The sequence below is a fragment of the Neophocaena asiaeorientalis genome, unplaced genomic scaffold (genome assembly GCF_003031525.2).
Source record: "Neophocaena asiaeorientalis asiaeorientalis breed wild unplaced genomic scaffold, Neophocaena_asiaeorientalis_V1.1 scaffold369, whole genome shotgun sequence".
In the NCBI taxonomy this organism is placed as follows: Eukaryota; Metazoa; Chordata; class Mammalia; order Artiodactyla; family Phocoenidae; genus Neophocaena; species Neophocaena asiaeorientalis.
Window position 1 is genome coordinate 2,435,278 of NW_020175321.1, and position 22,294 is coordinate 2,457,571.

General features: G+C 50.1%; 1 protein-coding gene across 5 annotated transcripts in view; it reads left to right on the forward strand.

Moving 5' to 3' along the window:
• DISC1 (DISC1 scaffold protein) overlaps positions 1 to 22,294 on the forward strand; it is a 344,403-nt gene that overhangs the window by 37,173 nt on the left and 284,936 nt on the right. For all 5 annotated transcript variants that reach the window (XR_003006010.1, XM_024765624.1, XM_024765626.1 and 2 more), the window contains exon 2: positions 16,674 to 17,644. Coding sequence is in view for 4 of the 5 variants with exons in the window: in XM_024765624.1 (XP_024621392.1) it covers positions 16,674 to 17,644 (971 nt within the window). In the remaining variant the exon portion in view is untranslated. The remainder of the gene's footprint in view (positions 1 to 16,673; positions 17,645 to 22,294) is intronic.

Below are 22,294 nucleotides of genomic sequence, written 5' to 3' on the forward strand. Positions count from 1 at the left end.
TATATATATATATATAATTGTTTTAAGTTCCTGATCTCTTAATTTCAAATGCTTTTTAACAACTTTGCATTTGTACTCTCCTCCCATCATGGTTACATTTTTCTTTTTTTAATGCATCTTTATTGGAGTATAATTGCTTTATAATAGTGTGTTCGCTTCTGCTAAGGTTACTGTTTTTAATATCATGTTTTACATTGAATAGTTTTTTGTATCCCTTAACTGCTTATAGTGGATATGGATGATTTTACTACTTTTGTCTTTTCACCTTCCTACTAGCTTTGTGCATGAATGATTTCGTACCTTTACTGTATGTTTGCCTTTACTGATGAGCTTTTTCCTTTTGTAATGTTCATGTTTCTAGTTGTGACCTTTTCTTTTTAACTTAGAGAAGTTCCTTTAACATTTCTTGTAAAGCTGGTTTGGTGGTGCTGAAGTGTTTTAGCGTTTGCTTGTCTGTAAAGCTTTTGATCTCTCCATCAGATCTGAATGAGAGCCTTGCTGGGTGGAGTATTTTGGGTTGTAGATTTTTCCCTTTCATCACTTTAAATATATCATGCCACTCCCTTCTGGTCTGTAGAGTTTCTGCTGAAAAATCAGCTGGTAGCTTTATGGGAGTTCCCTTGTATATTATTTGTTGCTTTTCCCTTGCTGCTTTTAATATTCTCTCTTTATGTTTAATTTTTGCCATTTAAAGTAGTGTGTCTTGGTGCGTTCCTCTTTGGGGTTCATCCTGAATGGAAGTCTCTTTGCTTCCTGGACTTGGGTGACTTTTTCTTTTCCCAGGTTAGGGAAGTTTTCAGTTATTATGTCTTCAAATATTTTCTCAGGTCCTTTCTCTCTCTCTTCTCCTTCTGGGACTTCTATAATGTGAATGTTAGTGTGCTTGGTATTGTCCCAGAGTTCTCTTAAACTGTCCTCATTTCTTTTCATTCGTTTTTCTTTTTTTCTGTTCAGCCCCGGTAATTCCCACTACTCTGTCTTCCAGCTCACTGATCCGTCCTTCTGTATCTTTTAGTATACCGTTGATTCCTTCTAGTGTATTTTTCATTTTGGTTATTGTATTCTTTAGTTCTGCTTGGTTGTTCTGTATACTTTGACTCTGTTAAAAACTTCTAACTTTTCACTCTGTGAATCCATTCTTCTCCCAAGTTCTTTGATCATCTTTACCATCATTACCCTGAACTCTTGGGTAGATTGTCCATCTCCACTTCACTTCATGCTTCTTCTGGGCATTTATCTTTTGTGGAACATGTTCCTCTGTTGCCTTATTTTCCCTAACTTGCTGTTTCTATTTTTGCGTATCTGGTAGGTTGGTTATGTTTCCCAGCCTTGGAGAAGTGGCCTGCTGTAGGAGATATCCCATGTGTCCCAGCAGCACACTCCCCTTTTGTCACCCAAGCTGTATGCTCTAGGGGTTCCCTGTATGAGGGCTGCTTGGGTCCTTCTGTTGTGGGGAGCTATGTGGGTGGTATGGCAGGCTTGGTTGGCCCCAAATCTGGTTGGTTGCCAGGCCCTGCCTTGTGTGGAGGTGGCAGGCCACTGGTTGGCAGGGGCCAGTCATGGGGTGGCAGGCTGCCAAACCCTGGGGGCCCAGGGCCAGTGCTGGCTCACTGATGGGCAGAGTCAGGGTCCTGGAGACTCTGGGGCTGTTGTCCCTTCATTGGTGGGTGAAGCCAGGTCCTGGGGTCGGTGCTGGTCTGCTGGTAGGCAGAGCTAGTCTTGAATCTGGTTGCAGGGCTCAGGGGTCCCTGAGGTGGTGTTGGATTGCTGGTGTTTGGGGGCCAGTTACTGCACAGTTGGGTGCAGGGTCTGGGATGTCATGCTAGTGGGCAGGGCCAGGGCCCAGCCTGTTCCAGTGTAGGATCTGGCCTGCCGGTGGGTGGGCTGTTTCCGCAGGCTCTGGGACTGGGGTTTTCTTGAGTCTGGTGTCTGCCCCTGGTGGGTAAGGCTGCTCTGGAGACTAGAGCAGGCTCCCTGGCGCTGGTATGTGCCTGCTCACTGGTGGGTGGGGCTGGGTCCTGGGCCTTCTGGTGGACAGGGCCATGTCCAGAGGGGTCTGTGGGCTCAGGGAGTCTTAAGGCAGCCTGTCTGCTGGTAAGCAGGGTGTGTCCCCACCCAGTTAGTTGCTTGACCTGAGGTACCCCAGCACTGGCCCCTACAGGCTGTTGGTCCAGGGCAGGGCTGGGTCCTGGGGCTAATAGCTGGAGGGAGGATGCCATAGTGGCCCTTGCCAGCCCAGTGTCCACGTGGTAGAATGAGCTCCCCCAAACACCTGCCACTGGTGTCTGTGTCCCCAGGGTGAGCTGCAGTTGTCTCCTGCCTCTCCAGGAGATGCTCCGAGATCAGCAGGTAGGTCTGACCCAGGCTCCCCTCAATTCATGGCTTTCTTCCCTGGGACTCGGAGCATGCGAGATTTTGTGTGAACCCTTTAAGAGCGGAGTCTCTATTCCCTCAGCCCTCTGGGACTCCGGAAAGTATGCCCTGCTGGGCTCTCAAAGCCAAATGCTCTGGGGGCTCATCTTCCTGGTGCAGGACCCTTGGGCTTGGGAGCCTGATGTGGGGCTCAGACCCCTCACTCCTTTGGGAGAACCTCTGCAGTTGTAATGATTCTCCAGCTTCTGTGTCTCCCACCCGGGGGGGGGAACCTGACTGTATCGCGAGTCCGCCCTTCCATAGCTGTCTTGTCGTGGTTCCTTCTTTACGTCTTTAGTTATGGAAGAGCTTTTCTGGTAGGTTCTGGTCTTTTTCATCGATGGTTGTCCTGTAAGTAGCTGTGATTTTGGTGTGCCCGTGAGAGAAGGTGAGCTCAGGGTCCTTCTACTTCGCCATCTTGGCTGATCTCTCTCTACTGTCTTTTTTTAAAAAGAAATTTATTTATTTTATTCATTTATTTTTGGCCACATTGGGTCTTCGTTGCTGTGCGCGGGCTTTCTTCAGTTGCGGCGAGCGGGGGCTACTCTTCGTTGCGGTGCACGGGCTTCTCATTGCGGTGGCTTCTCTTGTTGCAGAGCACGAGCTCTAGGTGTGCGGGCTTCAGCAGTTGTGGCATGTGGGCTCAGTAGTTGTGGCTCGTGGGCTCAGTAGTTGTGGCTCGTGGGCTCTAGAGCGCGGGCTCAGTAGTTGTGGTGCGTGGGCTTAGTTGCTCCGTGGCATGTGGGATCTTCCTGGACCAGGGCTCGAACCCGTGTCCCCTGCATTGGCAGGCGGATCCTTAACCACTGCGCCACCAGGGAAGTCCTGGACATGATTTACTGTTAATAAACCCATGTAGGCTCTCTCCATTGGTAAGTGCTCACAAACAGCCCTGTTACTGATCTTCGGCAGCTCATCTGGTATCTGTGTCCTGGTCGTTGATCTGAAATCGCTGGGCTTCAATTTGCAGGAATGATCTGTTTCCTTTTTTAGAACCGGGCAGGATGCTTGTGTGTTTCCAGTCTGTCGACCTTCCCCTGTTCTCCCATATTTCTCAAAGAACACCTCAGCCATTGCCCGATCTCATTTTCACGTTCCTTTAGTATAATACGTGAATTAAATCCAATTTATTACCCAGGATTGCCTCATTTGTTTCAAAATAGGCTGTGTACAGAGGAAGCTCTATTCCCTTAGCGAGCGTTAACTCAAGGTTTAAAACCCATTCTAGAGAAAAACAGACTCATCTAGTTTGTTTTCGCTATTAAACATGTTTTTTGAAAAAGGAATCGGCCTTTTGATATCGCTGGAAGTTGAGAAAAGTAGCCTAAAGACCTAAAGGGTAAATAAAGAGAGAGAGGGAGACAAAACACTTGATTCTGAGTGTTTAGAAAAAAGTGTGAAATGTCATTCTTTCCCTTAACCGTTCCCTTAAGGAAAATGAGAAGATTTTCAGAGCAGTGGCTGGTTGAGGCATGTACGTGGCAAGGATTTCTGTAGCTCTAGGAGAAAATATAGATCAACTAAAGTCTCCAGGAGTTTCTTCTGTGTGTCAGAAATTGCTTGCAGTTTGTCTGATATTTTTCTGATAGTTTGGAAATCTCCATGGACTTCTGTGCTTTTATGGTCACCCATTTATTTTCTCTTTCCTAATAGGGTAGACCCTATTAGGAAGATAGGAAGAGGAAAAAAAAAACAAAACGAACACAAAACTAACTGTGAAGCAGACTGTTGTTGGGCAGCATTGAATAACACTATCCAGGAAGATTGTAAGGTGTTATTAGAATACAGCGATGACTTAGGCGCCCGGAAGAACTTGGGGAAAGAAGCTAATTTTCTGAGCCCATATCACCGCTTATCATAAGCTCTGATGGGCTTTTGAAAATCCCCGTTAGTGATTTTATCGTATCCTTAGAACAGTCCTTCAAGGTATGGGGGTTATGCCCATTTTATACACAAGTAAACTGAGGCACAGAAGGGTTAAGTAACTTTCTTGGACCCCTCAGATGGGAGCCAACAGAATCCAGCTCTTGTTTGTGGTGCCAGACCCTCTCTCTGAGTCTTGAACTGGTGATCTCATATCTGACAGATGAGATGAGTCATCTCTGGAGGTAACGCAGGGCTTGTCTGTAGACACTGTGCCCTCAAGGTGACTTGACTACAGTCTCAGGAAGGCAGGACTGGAATACAAAACTGACATCTCACACACTGTATGGGTCTAATCTGAAGAAAGATGCTAGGGCTCCCCACTTGCAAGGAGGAGATTGTTAACACTCCCCAGGGGAGAAAACCGAGCTCGGAGAAGGTTTACTTTGACAAGCCGAGGAGCTCTGAGGGGCAGAGGTAGGTTCAGACTCTATTGAGAAGGTCATTCTGCTTCCTTCAAGTCCTGTCACCCCTGGGATGCTGAGCCTTAGTTTCTTTTCTAGAGATGGTTGATTGTAGGGCCCGGTCTCCGTGGGTGGCTTGAATTCCCACGTGCGCCCGCCGGGACGTTGCATCCCTCAACGCACACGCACCTCGCTGGGAAGCCTGGACTGCAGGACTGATTTCCCCTGGTGACCTAGCTCAGTGCTGGCCTGGGCCCGGCTGTGATATCTGAGTGTGTCATCACCGTCCTGTGAATGCCAGCCCTCAGGGGAGCGGCCAGCACCTCTAGCTCTTTGCCTCCTCTGGCAGATGGTCCTGATCTGAGAGTTTATGTGATACCCTTCTGATAGCGGTGGCTGGTGAAGACACTCGCATCTCATCTTCATAAAAAAAAAAAATCACTAAATATGCCACTTTGAGAACAAAAGCTTTCAAAAGGAATCTAGTGAGGGTGTTTAGTTGCTTTCCACAGTGTGGAAACATATTGATATAACCAAAGTGCACTTCAGACATTTAAGCATCAAAGCATCCGTGGAGAATTATTCTTCATGGTAAGATGTATTGCTTTGTTCAAGATGATTCCAGAGCGAAGAGGCACTATAAAGGCAAGAAGAGACAAGATTTCTGTATAATTAGTTTGCGCTGGATGAATGGAGATGGGTACTTGAAAACAGTTTGCTCTCTTAAACATCCTAAGTATTCCCCCACTGTCATCTTCCAGAAAGTAGGACTGTTTCAACAAACCCCTTCTTTGTAGGTGGTGCAAAGGTTAGCTCCAGTCCAGCCTATGCCTAGTTTTCATCAACTCAAAACACTAGTGGTGTTTGAGTCAATCGGAAAGATTTGAGCTTTCTGGATGGAGAGATGACCTCTTAAAACTTGGAAGCTATATATAGTATCTCAATCTGAAGTGAGAGACCGGAAAAGTTTTATGAAGAATCCTCAAGTGTAGACAAAAGACAATCATATTCTGTTATAAAATGTTTCCTTACATCTGAGACCAGTTACGTGACAGGTCACCCTCAGTACCCACCCCCGTGCTCATAGCTGCTTAGAGCACCTTTATAACCTAGGAATTATTTAATGCCAGTTTCTGTCTTATTTCTTCACACCAGTGCACCAAGGTCCGATATTGGAATGTAGAAAAAAAACCCCCAAATTTCCTCTTGTTTTCTAGTAGGATCATAGAGCAGACATTTGCAATGCGATAATTGTATCATTTTTAAGGTCAGGCATTTAAAGTGGCACAAACCTTTGATGTGGGCTTAAATTCTGAGTATTATAAAAATTTAGTGCCAAGCAGGGACTTCCTTGAAAGACAGTCTAGTCCCTCGGGTACTACTTATGTGTGAAGTGCTGACAACTTAAGATCATTTTTTAATAAACACATCTCAAATTTGGCATGCAAAGCGGGGCATTTAGAAGGCTTTGAAAATAAGCCCATGCATAAAATATACGGCATTAAAAAGGTAACTGTGAACTTTAGAGATGACTAGCCTGAGCAAGGCTCTCTTTCGTTAGGGTGGATGTGAGAGCTTGCAGCTCTTCGCTGCAAATATAAGAGCAGAAACTTAAGTTGTTTTGAAATAACAGCTACAGAGAGGGCTCCTTCTGGTTCATCCATATTTTATTAGGGCAGCAGTTAAAAAATTCATTAGAGATACCCATCTGTAGTCAACAGCGCTCTTGAGGGAGTTCAGCTGCTGATCAGATTTTGAGTAGCACTTTACATGGAAAGAAAAAGACGATCGTTTATGAGAATTAATAGCACCGTGGAGAGAGGCTGCTCAGTGATTTCAGAGCAAGCCCTTTCACGGGGTTTATGAGTCTCTAACTGCTAAATTCCTCAACTACCTGTTTCAAGTGGAGGAAGGCGATGCAGGGGTAAACAGGAGAGAAAACAGCTCAGGACATTGGATCAGAGAGTTGGACAGGTATTGGCCAGCAACAGAGCATGCGTTGAGTGTCCAGAGACACCACACTGGATGCCGTGTGTGTGTGTATGCCGTGTGTGTGTGTGTATGCCGTGTGTGTGTGCCGTGTGTGTGTATTTCGTGTGTGTGTATGCCCTGTGTGTATGTGTGTGCCGTGTGTGTGTATGCCGTGTGTGTGTGTGTATGCCGTGTGTGTGTGCCGTGTGTGTGTATTTCGTGTGTGTGTGTGTATGCCCTGTGTGTGTGCCGTGTGTGTGTGCCTATGTGTGTGTATGCTGTGTGTCGTGTTTATGTCGTGTGTGTGTATGCTGTGTGTGCCGTGTGTATGCCGTGTGTGTGTATGCTGTGTGTGTATGCCCTGTGTGTGTGTGTGTGTGTGTGTGTGTGTGTGTGTGTGCTTTGGCCCCCAGCAGCCTCCTCAGTACAGAAAACAGCTTACAGTCAGAGCTGAGGCCGCTCGGGTTTGGCTTTGCCTTAAATTCCGCCTATAGGTGGCCATGTCCAGGTGCCTTGGTTTTAGGGTGATATTCTTGTCTTTGCTCTATGCCTGAATTGCAAATAAAGATAGTTTTTGAATGGTTGCTCTGTGCCAGGCACAGTAGACAAATTCATAACCTGCTCTACCCTCCCAGCAATGCCATGAGGTGGAGTCCCAGGTGACAGACCAGACAATGCAAGCAGCAGAGAGGCAAGTAACCCAACAACACTCACTCAGAAGTGGCAGAGCTAAATTTTACACTCAGGTAATCTGTCTCCAGAGCCCATACCGTTTCCTACTGCAAAATACAGGTCCATGAATCATGTGTGTGTGTGTGTGTGTGTGTGCTTTTTAAATGAACTTTTTGTTTTGGAATACTTATAGATTTATAGAAAAGTTGTAAAGATAATACAGAGTTCCCTTCATCCAGCTTCCCCATGCTAAAAGCTTTATATATATGATTTTATATATATATAAAATCATGGTAGGGTCATTCAAACTAAAAACTTAACATTGGTACAATGAACTAAACTACAGATTTTATTCGAGTTTCACCCACCAATCTCCTTCTGTTGTTCCTGTATCCAATCCAGGATCCCACACTGCATGTTGCATGTGTGGGTTGTGACCCTTAAACACCAAAGTGGGCTGAACGTTGAGCCACGTTTGGGCCCTGAGTCAGGAGACTGCAGGCTGGGGAAGTGAGACATTGCCCGGCAGCCGCCGGCCTCGCGCCTCTTTGGCATGGGCGGTCACGTCGTGGGACCCAGGGCTCCCATGGTCTGATCGAAAGCGGAAACCCTGTGTGGGGAGAAGATTTAGAACAGACGTATGGGGACAAGTTTTACATACAAAGCCGACTTTGTCCACGCGTAGCATTTCAAGAAACAAGAGAGGAAGATTCTGCAGAGAGACACGGTCTGCAGTGCTGTGAATGTTGAAGTTTGTGAAGGGCTTGAACTCCAAGTGTGCTGGGAGGTTACACAGGACTCCCCCTCAAGCAGAGGCTCCCAGCCCTGCTGCCCGTGGAGTCATCAGGCGAGCGTCCCCAGGACCCGGGTCTGAGTCTCCCTCCCCACCTGTGTGACGTCATCCGCCTGGGGTGTGGCCTGGACTGTGGAACGTTTAAAAGATGACATTTCAAAGTGACTCTGATGTGCAGCCTTGTTTGGGAACCACGGATCCAAAGTTTCAGCGTTTCAGCTGCAGAGCCAGAGACGAGGATGGTGGTGACCGTGAGCGGGGCTGGACACAGGGGCAGCATGTCCCTCATCCAGCACCTCCTGGAATCACCAGTGGCTTCCTTGGGTCCCTTCTGGTTCTTTCTTTCCCGAGCCCTCCTCTTCTTCTAGAATTCCTCCCTAGATGGCCTTGTCCACTCTCTTGCCTATTCTGCTTGCACAGGGTGCGCTTCCAACCCTCTTCTCTCCAGCGCAGGGCCCTGCCTCGCCCCGCCTCCACCTGGAAGCCCTCCGGGCCTGCACACAACCTTCTGGTCCCTCTTCCCCAGTGGCCTCGCCCTGCGTGCTCCCAGCCGTCGTGACTTCCTTCTTCATGCTGTCATACCTCCGTTCCCGAGTACTTGCTGTTCGTTCCACCCGCCATGGCCTCACCCTCCTTTTTGGCTTCTGGAGCCTCATCCTTTCGGTTCACCTCCAGGGGCACCTCCTTCCTGAGCCTTCCCCCGCCTCCCGTGTGGGGTTGCTCACAGCCTGGTCTGTGTCTGCTTCTGGGTATTTCTGCCTTCGTGCAGGGACCGCAGCTTTGAAAAACTGGCATAGAATATCTCACAGTTATAAAACTTAATATATATGTGTCTGCTGTATAATTATACATTACATATGTATAATTGCATATACCGTTGGAGAATGGTGACACAGTCAGCACCCATGTAACCACCACCCAGCTTGAGAAGTGGAATATTACCCTTGAAATCCCTCCTGCATCCTGTCCCCCTCCCCCGACCAGTTTATGCTGTTGTTTATCATACTTTTGCTTTTCTTCATACTTTTAGCACATCATTGTGTCCTGTGTTCCGAGCAGAAGAGTCTGTTCAGTTTCATTGACTCAGGGCTGACGCTGTAGCCAATTAAATCCCAATTCAGCCCTTCCAACGGCAAGACTGTTATAAGTGACGTCAGCAGCCCCGGAGTCAAAGCCCCTGGTCCTTGGGTGACCAGGAGGCTGATGGGAGAACAGACAGAGCTTTGCTCTTAAAGGGGCCCCGAGCCTGCACACCTGTTGGCGTGTGTACCTGTAGCGCACGCGGCTTGGAAGATGACGGTGATGCTAGATCAGGGTAAAGGGGCTCTGCTCGCCCAGGGCAGCTGACGAGTAATCATGTCTGGGGAACAGCCTGCCTTTCAAGGGGATGGAGAGTGTCAGCTTGTGAATTCGAGATGTCGGCAAGCCCGATGCACGATTCTGTGGTGGTTACCGGCTGGTTTGGGGGGCAGATTTGGAAGGGAGGGGCCAGGGAGGACTCTTCCCTTGTGTGACATTCCCTGTCTCTGTCTATATATCTATGTTCCTATAAATATTTGTATATGTATGCACACGCTTGCATGTGTCTTTTTATTAGACTCAGGCATGTGTGCAGCGCACGCTCGAACACAAACACACACACGCACACACACCCTGGTCCTACCTGCCCATAGACGGTGCTGTTGAAAACATACTTCCTGTTGGACTTCTAGTTTTAGCCCCGACTGAGGCTTAGGTTCTTGAGGATGGGGCTGGCTTGTGTTGGGTATGGGGATGTTTTATATGGATATGAGCGTAATAGTGGAAGATGACAAGGAAAAAGAAAGACATTGCAGACCTAAGGGATGTTTTCAAAAATGTAGGCATCGGGGTAACTAGTTAGGATGCTTCTGGAAGGGGTTCTTTGTAGAAAGATTGATATTATCACTCATTTGGCCCTGAAGTATTTCTGTGTCTAAATGTTTGTCGGAGGAGGGTGCTGGAGGGTAGGCACTGTGCCTATAACGCTCAGAGGACAGTGGGCTCCTTGCTTGTTGTCACGTAAGAGAGCTGGGGTGGACGTGGTGTGTGAAGCAGAGGGCCCCTCTCCTCTGTGTGCTGCAGGCTTGTTTCTGCCCTCGGTTTGGTGCCTCCTGACTGCTCTCCTTGTGTCCTTTCTTGCTCCTGTCTGGTCTGTTCTCCACAGAGGATCTCTTAAAATATGCACATGGGATCCTGTCTCTCTCCAAAGGCCTCCCATAGCTCTTGGGGCAAAAACCCAGTCCCGATGCAGCCCACAGGCACTGCAGTGTCTGGCTCCATCCTGTCCCCTGCCCGTCACCAGTGTCGCCCACCTGCCCCTCCAGCCCCGTTCCTTCCCCTCTCAGACTGTTCCCAGCAGCCTCCCCTGGGACCTCCCTATACCTCCCGCTCTCCTGTCAGGTCGCAGCCAAATGCCACTCCAAGACCCCGCTTGACAAAGCCAGGGGCCCTGTCCCCTGTGGCTGGCCACCACCGATCTGCCCGTCATTCTCCCCATCCGTGTTCATCCATGTGGTTGCCACCTGCCCCCTGCCCCGCCCCCAGGATGACCAACCCCAGGAGGGCGGGACCTCTGTGATCACTCACCCTGCTTCCTCTAGGACAGGGTTTGGGTCCTCCGAGAGGCAGATGCCGAGAGGGGGCGAGACATGGGAGAGCTTTTTTGTTTTTATCTAATTAACTAGTTAATTAATTAATTGTTTTTGGCCGTGCTTCCCCGTGCCATGTGGGATCTTAGTTCCCTGACCTGGGATCGAACCCGTGCCCACTGCAGTGAAAATGCAGAGTCTCAACCACTGGACCGCCAGTGAAGTCCCAGAGACCTGGGAGAGGTTGAGGGAGATGCCACTGAAGGATAAGGGAGGGGGCAGGAGAGCCTGCCGAGGACCCCGGGATGGAAGGGAGGAGGTCTCGCAAGCCAGAAAGTTCTGGTCCGGCTCATGGGGATCTCTCGGGCCCAAGTTGGTTGTCAGAGTCATCCTGAACCCCCCGGGCCTGGTCCGCGTTCACCCCATCCTTCCCTTCCACCCCAGGAGGTGAGTTTTGGGGTGGCACATACATTGGGGAACGCTCTGGGGCTCAGGGAGTCCTCTGCTTTGCTGAAGGTCAGAGAAACGTCAGGTTAATCGACTGAGCCAACTAGGGGAGCCACTCACTTACCTTCAAATGGAATTCTCCTTCCTCTGTGGTTGAGTAGCCATTCCATCTGCGACAAGTTTTGTGCATGACTTACATCCCCTGCTGGATCATAAGAAATCTGGGGGCGGGGGCGGTGTCCTGCCCTTGTCTGCACCCCCACCCAGCATCCCATGTTCAACCAGGACCGGTTTTGTTGACGTGGATCGCACAGTTAAAAGGGAAACGTGGTGAAACTTGATTTATTTCGTACCTGCACTTGTCCTGCTCACGAGGTGCTTATTACGGTGACCTGAAGGCACTTCCGAATCCCCAGGTGCTCTCTGAACTATCCGGGAAAGATGAACTTGTGCTCAGTCGCTCGGGCAGGTGTTTGTGCTTAGTGTATCCGATTGGGTTCTGGTTCTTGGAAAACAAGTTAATCCACAGGGATGTGTGGTTTCTTTATGACTCAGAACCTTTGGTTCATCTGAACGTTTTATAAAAGTGTGTGCCCCGACCATGACAAACAGGATTAAAATTCCTTCCATGCAAACAATAAATTCATTCCTGTTTCCACTGTGCATTTATACCCAGGTCACATTTCGTAAAGTGTTTGTGTGTTTGCTTTTCTCTTAACTATTTTTTGCGTCCTCAGCAGCGGCCTCCGAGCCCCTGTGTGTACACTTCCCAAGGCAGACGTGCTTTCCCCGCGGGGCCTTAGAGTCACCGAGGAACTTGCCCAAGCCCACGTGAGCATTTTGTGTAGATTTTAACTTTGGGGCTTGGTTTTAAGATCTTCTGAGTAAATTCAGGAGTATCATTTTTTTTAAATTGCATATTTGAGATTTCCTATTCAAAAATGAGTATGATCTGACTTATATTGATGCCTTCTCTGTATACTAGGCTTTTCGGGGGGAATTGTAAGGACTTCAGGAAGCTTGTAAGTAGCGTAAGTTGGGGACAATTTATATACAGCAAAGAAGATAACTGACAGTGCTGGGTTTTAATAAATTGGGGAGAGGAGTGGTGTGGCCTCGTGGTGAAGGCCTGGGAGCTGGGTGATCTGGACGAAGTAGTTGATGGGGAAGGGGCTGGAGGATGGGGGGGATTTGGAGGGATGGAGGGAGAGCATTAGAGGCAGGGCAGACAGGATTCTTGCTGACCTGGCTGGTAACATCGGCTTTCTCCAATTTTTCCCATACGTTATGTAAGTAGGCGCTCCTGGGTACCTTATCCAGACTGTATATGGAAGCCCTTTGACATCTGGGTTTCGTCGAAGCCCCTGTCTTTCACTTCCCTTCAGTCTCAGAGCTCTCTGGGCTGGATGGAGGTGGAGTGGGGATCCCACATAAACAGGGACCTGCAGGTCTGCGCCATGGGAAGGAAGTAAGACACCTGCGCTCCCCTCCCTAGAACCTGTTATGGAGCGTGGGCTGCACGGGATGGAGAAGGTTGCCTGAAGCTTTGTCTCCACCCCAGCCTTTCTGGGGCCAGATGGGCAGAATGGAGCCATCTCTGGGTTTTACAAAGAACAAAGGGCACGGCTGGTTTCTGGGCCTTCCCTCGTCTTGCCATGATTGACTTCCTGTACCCTCGAATCTCTGTTCCCAGAGCTGACTGCAGCAGGGTGTCAGGAAGGAATCTTCCTCTCAAGCTCTGAATGCGTCATAACCCTTTCTCAAATGCCGGGTGTGTAGGCAGGGCTTGGATTTCAGGTCAGATTGCAGGCAGGATATATAAGTAATAATTGGTTTCTGGCCAGAGGGACATCATAAACTTCCTCAAAAAATAAAAGTTAAAAAAAAGTGGAAAGGGGAACTTTGGTTATGGGGAACTGGGGTTTTCCCTAGAGATTTCAGAGCAGCCGTGTGCCCCGTCTGGGTTTCTTCTGATCCTTCTAGCTCATTCCAGAGGTGCCCTCCGGATCCGACTCTGTCAGCTCCTCCGCCCTCTCTGGAGGGTGAGGATTGATAGTGCGTGACAGTCTTTGTTTCTGAGGCCACCTTCTGGAAGGCTCACACCCGGAGTGGGGCATGTCTGGAGCACGGGTGGGTTCAGAGGCTGGGCCACCCCCATTCCCGACCGCTGCCTCTCACTGTGGCCTGACAGCATCTTACCAGAGACTCCTCCCACCCCCAGGAACACGGGCTCCCCTCGGGGAACTGCTTGGCACGGCAGCTGGACCTGGCCTGGGGGGGACTTCGGACCCTTAGTTGAGTGGCTTTACGAAGGGCTACTCAGGCCCAAGGGCCCAGAGGCATTTGAAAAGAAATGAAATTTCGAGCAAATTATTTTCCACTTAGCATTGCTTTTTAACTTCAGAAGGGTTATTTGGGTGATTGGACTTGTATACAAAAATTAGTTAGAAGTCTCTTTAAGCCAAAAGACAATATGGATGTCACAGGACTTCGTTCTCAAGATATGAAATTGCTGGATCGTTTTCCTTTGGTAACTGAAGCCAGGATCCAGTGCTCTCTACTTCCTTCTGGATTCCTTGTTCTTGAAAAACTGTTTTGCCGGTTCTCGGGTCAGAGGAGAGTTCGTCCTTCTAGGCCTCCCTTCGCCCTGTCCCGAGCCCCTGCAGCTCTGTGCTGACTGCCCCATTGGTGCAGGCGCGAGAGCCCTGAGGGAAAGGACGGGTCTCCTTGGGCCCGGAGAGTATGGTGACGCCATTTGGTCTATTTAATTTTTTTTTTTATTGTGGTAAAATACATATAACATAGAATTACCCTCTTAACCACTTGTAAGTGTGCCGTTCAGTGGCATTCAGCACATTCCCGCCGTTGTGCAGCTGTCACCACCAGCCATGCACAGAACCTTCTCATGTCCCCGAACTGAAGCTCTGTCCCCACTGGACACTAACTCCCCATGCCCCCCCCCCCAGCCCCCTGCCTGCCTCTGGCCCCTGGCAACCGTCCTTCTACTTTCTGTCTATGAATTTGACTCCTCTAGGGACCTCAGATAAGCGGAATCAAGCTATATTTGTTGTTTTGTGACAGGCTTATTTCACTTAGCATCTTGTCTTCAGGATTGAGGTTCACCCATGTTGTAGCCGGTGTCAGAATTTCCTTCCTTTATAAGGCTGAGTAATTTCCCACTATGGATAGACCATGCTTTCTCCATCCATTCACTGAGGGATACTTGGGTTGCTTCCATATTTGTCTATGGTGAATAATGCCACTATGAAGACAGGTGTACAAATATCTCTTTGAGACGTGATTTCAAGTCTTTTTTTTTTTTTTGCTGTACGCAGGCCTCTCCCGTTGCGGAGCACAGGCTCCGGACGCGCAGGCTCAGTGGCCATGGCTCACGGGCCCAGCTGCTCCGCGGCATGTGGGATCCTCTCGGACCAGAGCACGAACCCGTGTTCCCTGCATTGGCAGGCGGACTCTCAACCACTGCGCCACCAGGGAAGCCCATGATTTCAATTCCTTTGGGTATATACCAAGAAGTGGAATTGTCGGGCCGTGTGGTAATTCTATTTTTAATTTTTTGAGGAATTTTCACACTCTTTTCAGCTATACCATTTTATATTCCCACCTATAGTGCGCGCTGGTTTCAATTTTTCCACATCCTTATCAACACTTGTTATTTTCTCCGTGTGTGTGTGTGTGTGTGTGTGTGTGTGTGTTTAGTAGTAGCTAGTAGCCATCCTAGTGAGTGGTCCAATTTGGCCTATTAATGATCCCTCTGTACATTTTCTATGCATTTTCCATATGTCCTTTTCTGATTCCAGCTTTGCATGGAAGAAAAGAAAAATAAATGAAGAAAAAAGAAAATTCTTTCTTCTGACTTTTTGTCATTTCAAGTTGTCATCCTAAGTGATATACTTTGAGGCAAAGGGAACAGAAAGAGCGTGTGTTTGGGGCTCAGATGGGCCCCAGTCTGTCCATCCGTCCATGCATCCATCTATCCATCCATCCATCCATCTATTCTACCTTCCCTCCATCTATCCATGCATCCATTCATTCATTCATCATTTATCGAGCAACTTAAATGCAGGGCACGATCATAACACAGTGGTACCCTAGATGCCCAGTGCTGTCTGTTTACCATGACGAGGATGCTGGGAGCATCTGTGTTCTGGGAGGTGGGGAGAGATGCGTGGACTCGCCGGGGAGCTTTTTGCCCCAGGCTGTGTGTATGTACGGCTGTGCTTCGTGCTGTCTGCTCCCGCTTTTACCCTCCCCATCCAGTCTCATTTGAGGTGCGGCAGGGCCCCAAAGTGAGAGCACTGCGTGGGCTGAGTCAGGAGGCTTTGGCCCTGGTCACTCGGCCACTTGCAGCTTTAATGTCTCTGAGCCTCAGTTTCCTTAATGATAAAAGGAAGGTTATAATTCCCGGTCTGCTTGATTCACATGACTTTGGTAGGGAGCGAAGGAAAGTAATGTGGATGAAGACACATCGTGAGTAACGGGGTGTTTTAAAATGTTGAAATAGTAACTGACACTTTCATCGCACTTATGAGTGCCAGGCACCGTTCTGAGCTTCCTGCCTCTAGTAACTCATTTAGTTTAATGCTCACAACCGCCCTAGGAGAGAGGTACTGTGGATATTTCCACTTTGCTGATAAGCAAACTGAGGCACAGAGAGGCTAAGTAACTTGTGGAAGGTCACACAGCCAGCAATGGCACAACCAGGTTTGAACCGTGCAATGAGATGCCAGAGCCTGCGCCCTCCAACTGCTGTAGCATCATGCCTCTGAGAGGTGTCAGCGACTTTCATTGTTTCTGTCCCTCTCGCATAGCTGGGAAGGGAACACAGCCCCTGGTCTGGGGAGCACAGCGAGCAGGGCCTCCTGTAATTCCCTGTGAGATGAATAGATGGGCATAGATCGTGTCCCTGCCAGCTTTCCACGGTCCGCAGGTGTGCAGGGACACGGGTAACTCGGATGATGAAACCACACGTACGCGTTGAGAGGAGCCATATTAGGTGACCGGATCGCATTTGGGGGAGCGCGCTGGCATTCAGCTGCAGATCCTTTGCCTTCCAGACCGCTCCAGGGTGAAAGTGCTGATACTCCTGAAAGACCACCGGGCAGGAATGCTGGAGGCGCAGAGGAGCTGCCGACGTTGTGCCTGCAATGTGCCCGCTGACGTGTCGGCACAGCTCACAGCAGTGCCAGCCGTTCGGCTCGGCAGGGGAGCTGGGATGCTGTGCTGTGTCTGCACATCCTAGGCGGATGCTTCCCAAGGATAATCAGAGTTTTCATACCAGGTTGGCCCGGGGACCACTGAGCCAGCGTCTCTGACGGATGCCCCGAGGGATGACCTCTGAACCCGGGCATGTTCTCCAGATGCAGTTCCAGCCGAACCAGGGAGATGTGCGTGTTTACGGTGCTGTTTTCTCTTTCTTCCCAGGCAGCGAGGATCGCTTACCACCGGCAGCGTCTTTTCGGAGGAGGCGGCTGGCACGGAGGCCGGGCTACATGAGAAGCGCAGCTGGGCCCCGGATCGGGTTCCTCTCCCCGCCAGTGGGCGCCCTGTTCCGGGCCCAGGGAGGGGCGCGCGGTGAGGAGTCCCACCACGCTGAGTCCAGGGCCGAGCCGTGTGGAGGCCAGTGGCGAGGTCCCTCGGTTGGGAGCCCCGTTCCCAGGAGCACAGCAGCCTTAGCTCTGACCTCCGTGGGCCACCGAGGCCTGGCTCTGGTGGCCGTGAGAGGAAGCCCAGGGCTCCGTGGGACTCAGCCCAGGGCTGGCACCACCCTGCCCAAGAGGCTCCCCAGGCCGTGTGGCCCCGGGGACGCCGGGTGTCCGGGGGAGCTGCCATCCATGGACAGTCACGAGGCCCCAAGCCCTCACCAGGAAGCAGTCTGGACCAAAGGCTGTCTGTCCCCGGAGGAGGTGAGGGGCACCAGCTGCGGCCTCGGAAGTGGCCCCAAGGCCCCCTACCCCGCTGCCGGCTCTCAGGATGTCTTCACCTCCAGCTTTAGTTTCATTCGCCTCTCCCTGGGTTCCGCTGGGGAACGGGGAGAAGCGGAAGGCTGCCTGCCATCCAGAGAGGCCGAGGCCCCGCGTCGGAGCCCCGAGGAGACGGAGGCCAAGGCTGCCAGCTTGGACGGAGCCCGCGAGCACCCTCGGGTCCTCTCCTCCCCCTTCGCTCTCAAGGCCCCTCAGGGCCTGGCAGACGCTGCGCAGACCTCGGGGGGCGGCCCCAGGCTGGAGTGTGAGACGCCTCCCTTGTTGGACACGGATGCCACCTCCTCCCGCGCCCCGGACCCCTCGTGGTTTGAGGGCGGCAGCTCGGAGGATGCTCTCCGTTGGGACCCTCTGCTTAGCAAATGCAAGCTGGCACTGTGGCACTGCCTGCAGGGCCAGCAGAGGCGGCTGGAGGTGGGTGTCTCCCCAGCCTGTGGGCTGGTGGTGGTCACGGCTCAGATTAGTTCTGTACAGAGGGCAGGAAACAGCACTTCTGGGCTTGCCCAGCTCCCTGCTGGCAGCTCCTCTGGTGGCTGGCTGCAAAAAGATGTTGCCTCACTGCTGTCTCTTCTCTTTCAGCTTGAACTCGAATCTGTTCTCATTTTCTCTGTCCCTTACTTAGATGCTTAGGTTCGTTGCCTGTTGGGCTGCAGGTCCTCTGCAGTATCTAGCCTGAGCGATGCAGGGTTAGCTCAGCTGAGCTTTGCTTTGAAACAGGGGGTTGGGGCCAGGGAACAGGGGAGATGCAGCTGGCTGGTGTGTGGACAGGGTTGAGGGATATAAACACAGTGTTGCTCTGAACTGGCGGCGATCCAGAGCTGCTTCTGCGTTTACAGCACTCATGTTGTGCTGTAGCCGTGGGAGCTCCTGACGTAGAGCCGGAACACTTTGTTTCTGGTCGCTAAACCTCTCAGCCCCTCAGTTTCCTTATTTAGAGCCGATAACACCACATGGGATCGTTCTGTGGTTCAAGTGGGAATGTAAGTACTCTGGAAATTGGGACAGGACGTATAGATGTCAGTCCTAGTAGCAGTCCACCCAGTTACCTGAGGGGTGGGTACACCTGGGAGTAGGCAGGGGTGTTCTACGCCGAAGAGTTCCCAGAGAAACCCGGGCGGAGATGCTTTGTGGTGACCCATTGGCTCGTCCTGTTGAAAGACTGTTTCCCTTCTGGGGTGTGTGCATGAGTATGTGTGTGCATGTATATGTGTGCATGTGTATGTGTGTGCGTATGTGTGGGCACATGTACGTATGTGCGCGTGTGTGTGTGGCATATGTACACGGAAGCAGGGAAGTAGAGCCCATCTCATCAGGATTTGGAAGGAGTACCTGAAAATGTGAGGCTCAGGTTCATTCCCAGCAGCCGATCTCATTTACCCTCGATCCCTTACCTGTGGCCTGATGCTCCTGGCCCCGTCCCTGTTCGTCCTGTCCCAGTCCAGCCGTCGATTTGTCACCCAGGGAGATAGTGCAGCTGGGCCAGCGTGGGGGTCTCTGTTCCCAGGTGATGCATGGAATCTTTGAGCCAGATGGGTTCCGAACTGATGCCACTGTCTTCCCCACCAAACCCGCTCTAACGGGCCTCGCTGTCGATCTGTAATTGTCGATTTGAGTTAATACAATCCATCCAGCTCCTGAGAGGAGCTGCAGCCTCTTCGACACCTTCCTCCACCTTGCTGCCCACCTCTGCTCCGTCTCCAAGCTCCGTCAGTCCTGCAGCTAACCCGCTCTCGCGGTCACGGCCACGGCCCCTGCCTGGTTCAAAGCCTTATCTTGCACTTGGGTCCTGCAACAGGTTCCTGATGTGGTTACCTTCCTCCAGTGTCTCTCTTCCCCAGTTCATCCTCCGCGTGACCAGCAGCGTTATCTTCGGGAACACTGCTGGGATGGCGTCATTCCTTGGCTTAAAGCCTTGGGTGGTTTGTTCCTTCTCTCGGACGGTCTCCAAATCCCTCATCCTCACAATTGAGACCTTTCCCGACCTGCTCCAGCTGCCTGGCTGTCCAGATGCCTTACTGCTGCCGGCTCAGCCACGGGGGGCTGCTTCCTGTTCCCGTGCCTCTGGCCTCTGCCCGGAATGACCTTCCTGCACTGTGCCACCTGCCCAGCTCTCCTTTTCCCTTCTGGTGTGACTTCAAAGCCACTTCCATGTGAGACCTCTCTTACCGCCCGAGACCAAACGATTCCCTCCATTCTCTTCCGTTCCCACAGCCTTTTGCACGTGCCCCGTTACAGCACTCGTCACGTCAATAATCCTTTGTTTGGGGTCCAAGTTCCTCACTTGGTCATGAGCTCCTTAGCTACAGGTCACTTTGCTGAAATGCCTGATGCCTCGCATACTGCCTGGCGCTTGATTAACTTTTAGTGAAATAATTTATCTTGCTAAGATGGGACACAGGTATCTAATTGATAGATTTCTTGGATTGACTGTCAGAGGCATAAGGAGAGATGCTGAGAGCCGCACATACAAGGATCCAGACACTCAGTGGAGGTTTGCACCATTGTGCTTTTCAGACTCTAAATGCCAATTTCCAACACTTTAGTTCTGTGAGCTTTAAAAAAAAATCTCGGCAACATATCTGCATTTCTCTGTTTCAAAAATCCAAGTTTTGGGCTTCCCTGGTGGCGCAGTGGTTGAGAGTCCGCCTGCCGATGCAGGGGACACGGGTTCGTGCCCCGGTCCGGGAGGATCCCACATGCCGCGGAGCGGCTGGGCCCGTGAGCCATGGCCGCTGAGCCTGTGTGTCCGGAGCCTGTGCTCTGCAACGGGAGAGGCCACAACAGTGAGAAGCCCGCGTACCGCAAAAAAAAAAAAAAAAAAATCCAAGTTTTGACCCAAGTCAAGCAAAAGTAGAATGCGGTTATAAAGACTAGCTTCCCTACCTCCCAAATAACTAAACAAACAGAAACTTGCTTGGCAGTGGGTCTGCTGCAGTCAGGTCACAAGATCTGGCCCCCTGGGTTTTGGTGGCACCAATAGTTTTTCCCTTCCTTTTAACTCTTCTTACCCAGATGTAGATCGTGTCCTCCTGTGAACCTAGGAGTTTTGGTAAATTGGAGTCTGTGAAACCCTGAGTAGATGTGCTCTCTGGGCACGGGTTCACCATGCCAGTCTCTGCACTACCGGGACACTGGGGGGCCCGGGAGCTGGAATTCCAGGGTCTGTGGCTGGGGAGAACCACCTTGACTCACCTTTTGGATTTCATGATTTTTAGTTTTAAAAAGAAATAAAACCCACCCTAGCTCTAGCTCTTCTTTTCTCCTTGATTGCCCACATGCAGCTTTTCAAAATGAATAATTGGTCATAACCCACTGCAGAGTTATTTTGTGGGGTCTTGGTTACTGCTGGGTCACTCGTGGGCTTGCACTCCTGGCAGGCTGGTGGGACTGCCTGGGTGGTAGCCCTGCGTTTTCCTTTCCTTGCTGTGTGACCTGAGGTCACTTGCTTCACTGTTCTGTGCCTCAAGACGCTCTTGTAGAAGGTGGAGGTAACCACAGCCCCTACCTCATTAGGTCGTCATGACGATTAAAGTGCCCGTCCATGTGCAGGGCTTCAGACCGGTTCTGGTACCTAGCAAGAAACCAGAACATTGCTCATTATTAACATTAGAGAAATAGCTCAGATTAGGAGAATTTGAATTCTAATTTGAATTAATTCAAATTTGAAGTCTCCTAATTCAAATTAGGAGAATTTGAATTAATTCAAATTTGAATTCTCCTAATTCAGATTAGGAGAATTTGAATTCCAAAAAGAATTCAGTCATCTCCCCACAGTTCAAATTAAACTCGTATCTTGTCTCGAATGGTAGGCTCTGGACACAGTTTATCTGTTGTTTAAGTATCTTTGTTTATGGTCGTCCAGCACCTGGACGGCCAGATGCTCTTTCCAGTGATTTGAACGTCTGATGTGTGGAGGAGGGATGACCTTGCTTCAGGGCGGTGGGAGTGACGGAAGGGACTCGGGCCAGGGTGTAGGACTAACAGGAAGGCAGATTTTGCTTCAGGTGGAGGAAGAGGTGGAGTTGTGTGTGATGAGGGAGACCTTGCTTTTTCCATCGTGTTTGTGCGGAGACCCCAGATTGCTCATTTGGGCTACAGGACTGGGGAGAGGGTTGGGCTCTTCCAAAAGATCCCTTGAAAGATGGGGATTCTAGTGTTCCGGCACCTTCCAGATACTATATTCTACTTCCTTCACCCCCTGTCCCCTCTCCTTAAGTAAAAATGCAAATCTCAGGAATTTGAGTAAAAAAAGCTCCTTTTAAATACAGTCCATTCTCCGTATTCGTGGATTCTGTATTTGGGAATTCACTTACTTGCTCAGATTTATCGAAGACCAAAGTCAGTGCTCACTGTGCTTTGCTGGTGGTTTGTGGACATGGACAGAATGGCTAAAAATTTGAGCCACCCGACATGCATTTTCTAGTTGAGGTCTTGTTTCAGCTCAGACTGTAAACTAGTGTCCTTTTGGTGGATTATTTTTTTTTTCACATCTTTATTGGAGTACAGTTGCATTACAGTGGTGTGTTAGTTTCTGCTGTACAACAAAGTGAATCAGCCATATGCATACACGTATCCCCATATCCCCTCCCTCTTGAGCCTCCCTCCCACCCTCCCTATCCCACCCCTCTAGGTGGACACAAAGCACCGAGCTGATCTCCCTGTGCTATGCGGCTGCTTCCCACTAGCTGTTTTACATTTGGGAGTGTATATATGTCCATGCCACTCTCTCACTTTGTCCCAGCTTACCCTTCCCCCTCCCCGTGTCCTCAAGTCCCTTCTCTATGTCTGCGTCTGTATTCCTGTCCTGCCACTAGGTTCATCAGTACTGCTTTTTTAGATTCCGTATATATGCGTTAGCATACCATATTTGTTTTTTCTCTTTCTGACTTAACTTCACTCTGTATGACAGACTTTACATCCATCCACTTCACTACAAATAACTCAATTTCTTTCCTTTTTTGGCTGAGTAATATTTCATTGCATGTATGTGCCACATCTTCTTTATCCATTCATCTGTCGATGGACATTTAGGTTGCTTCCATGTCCTGGCTATTGTAAATAGAG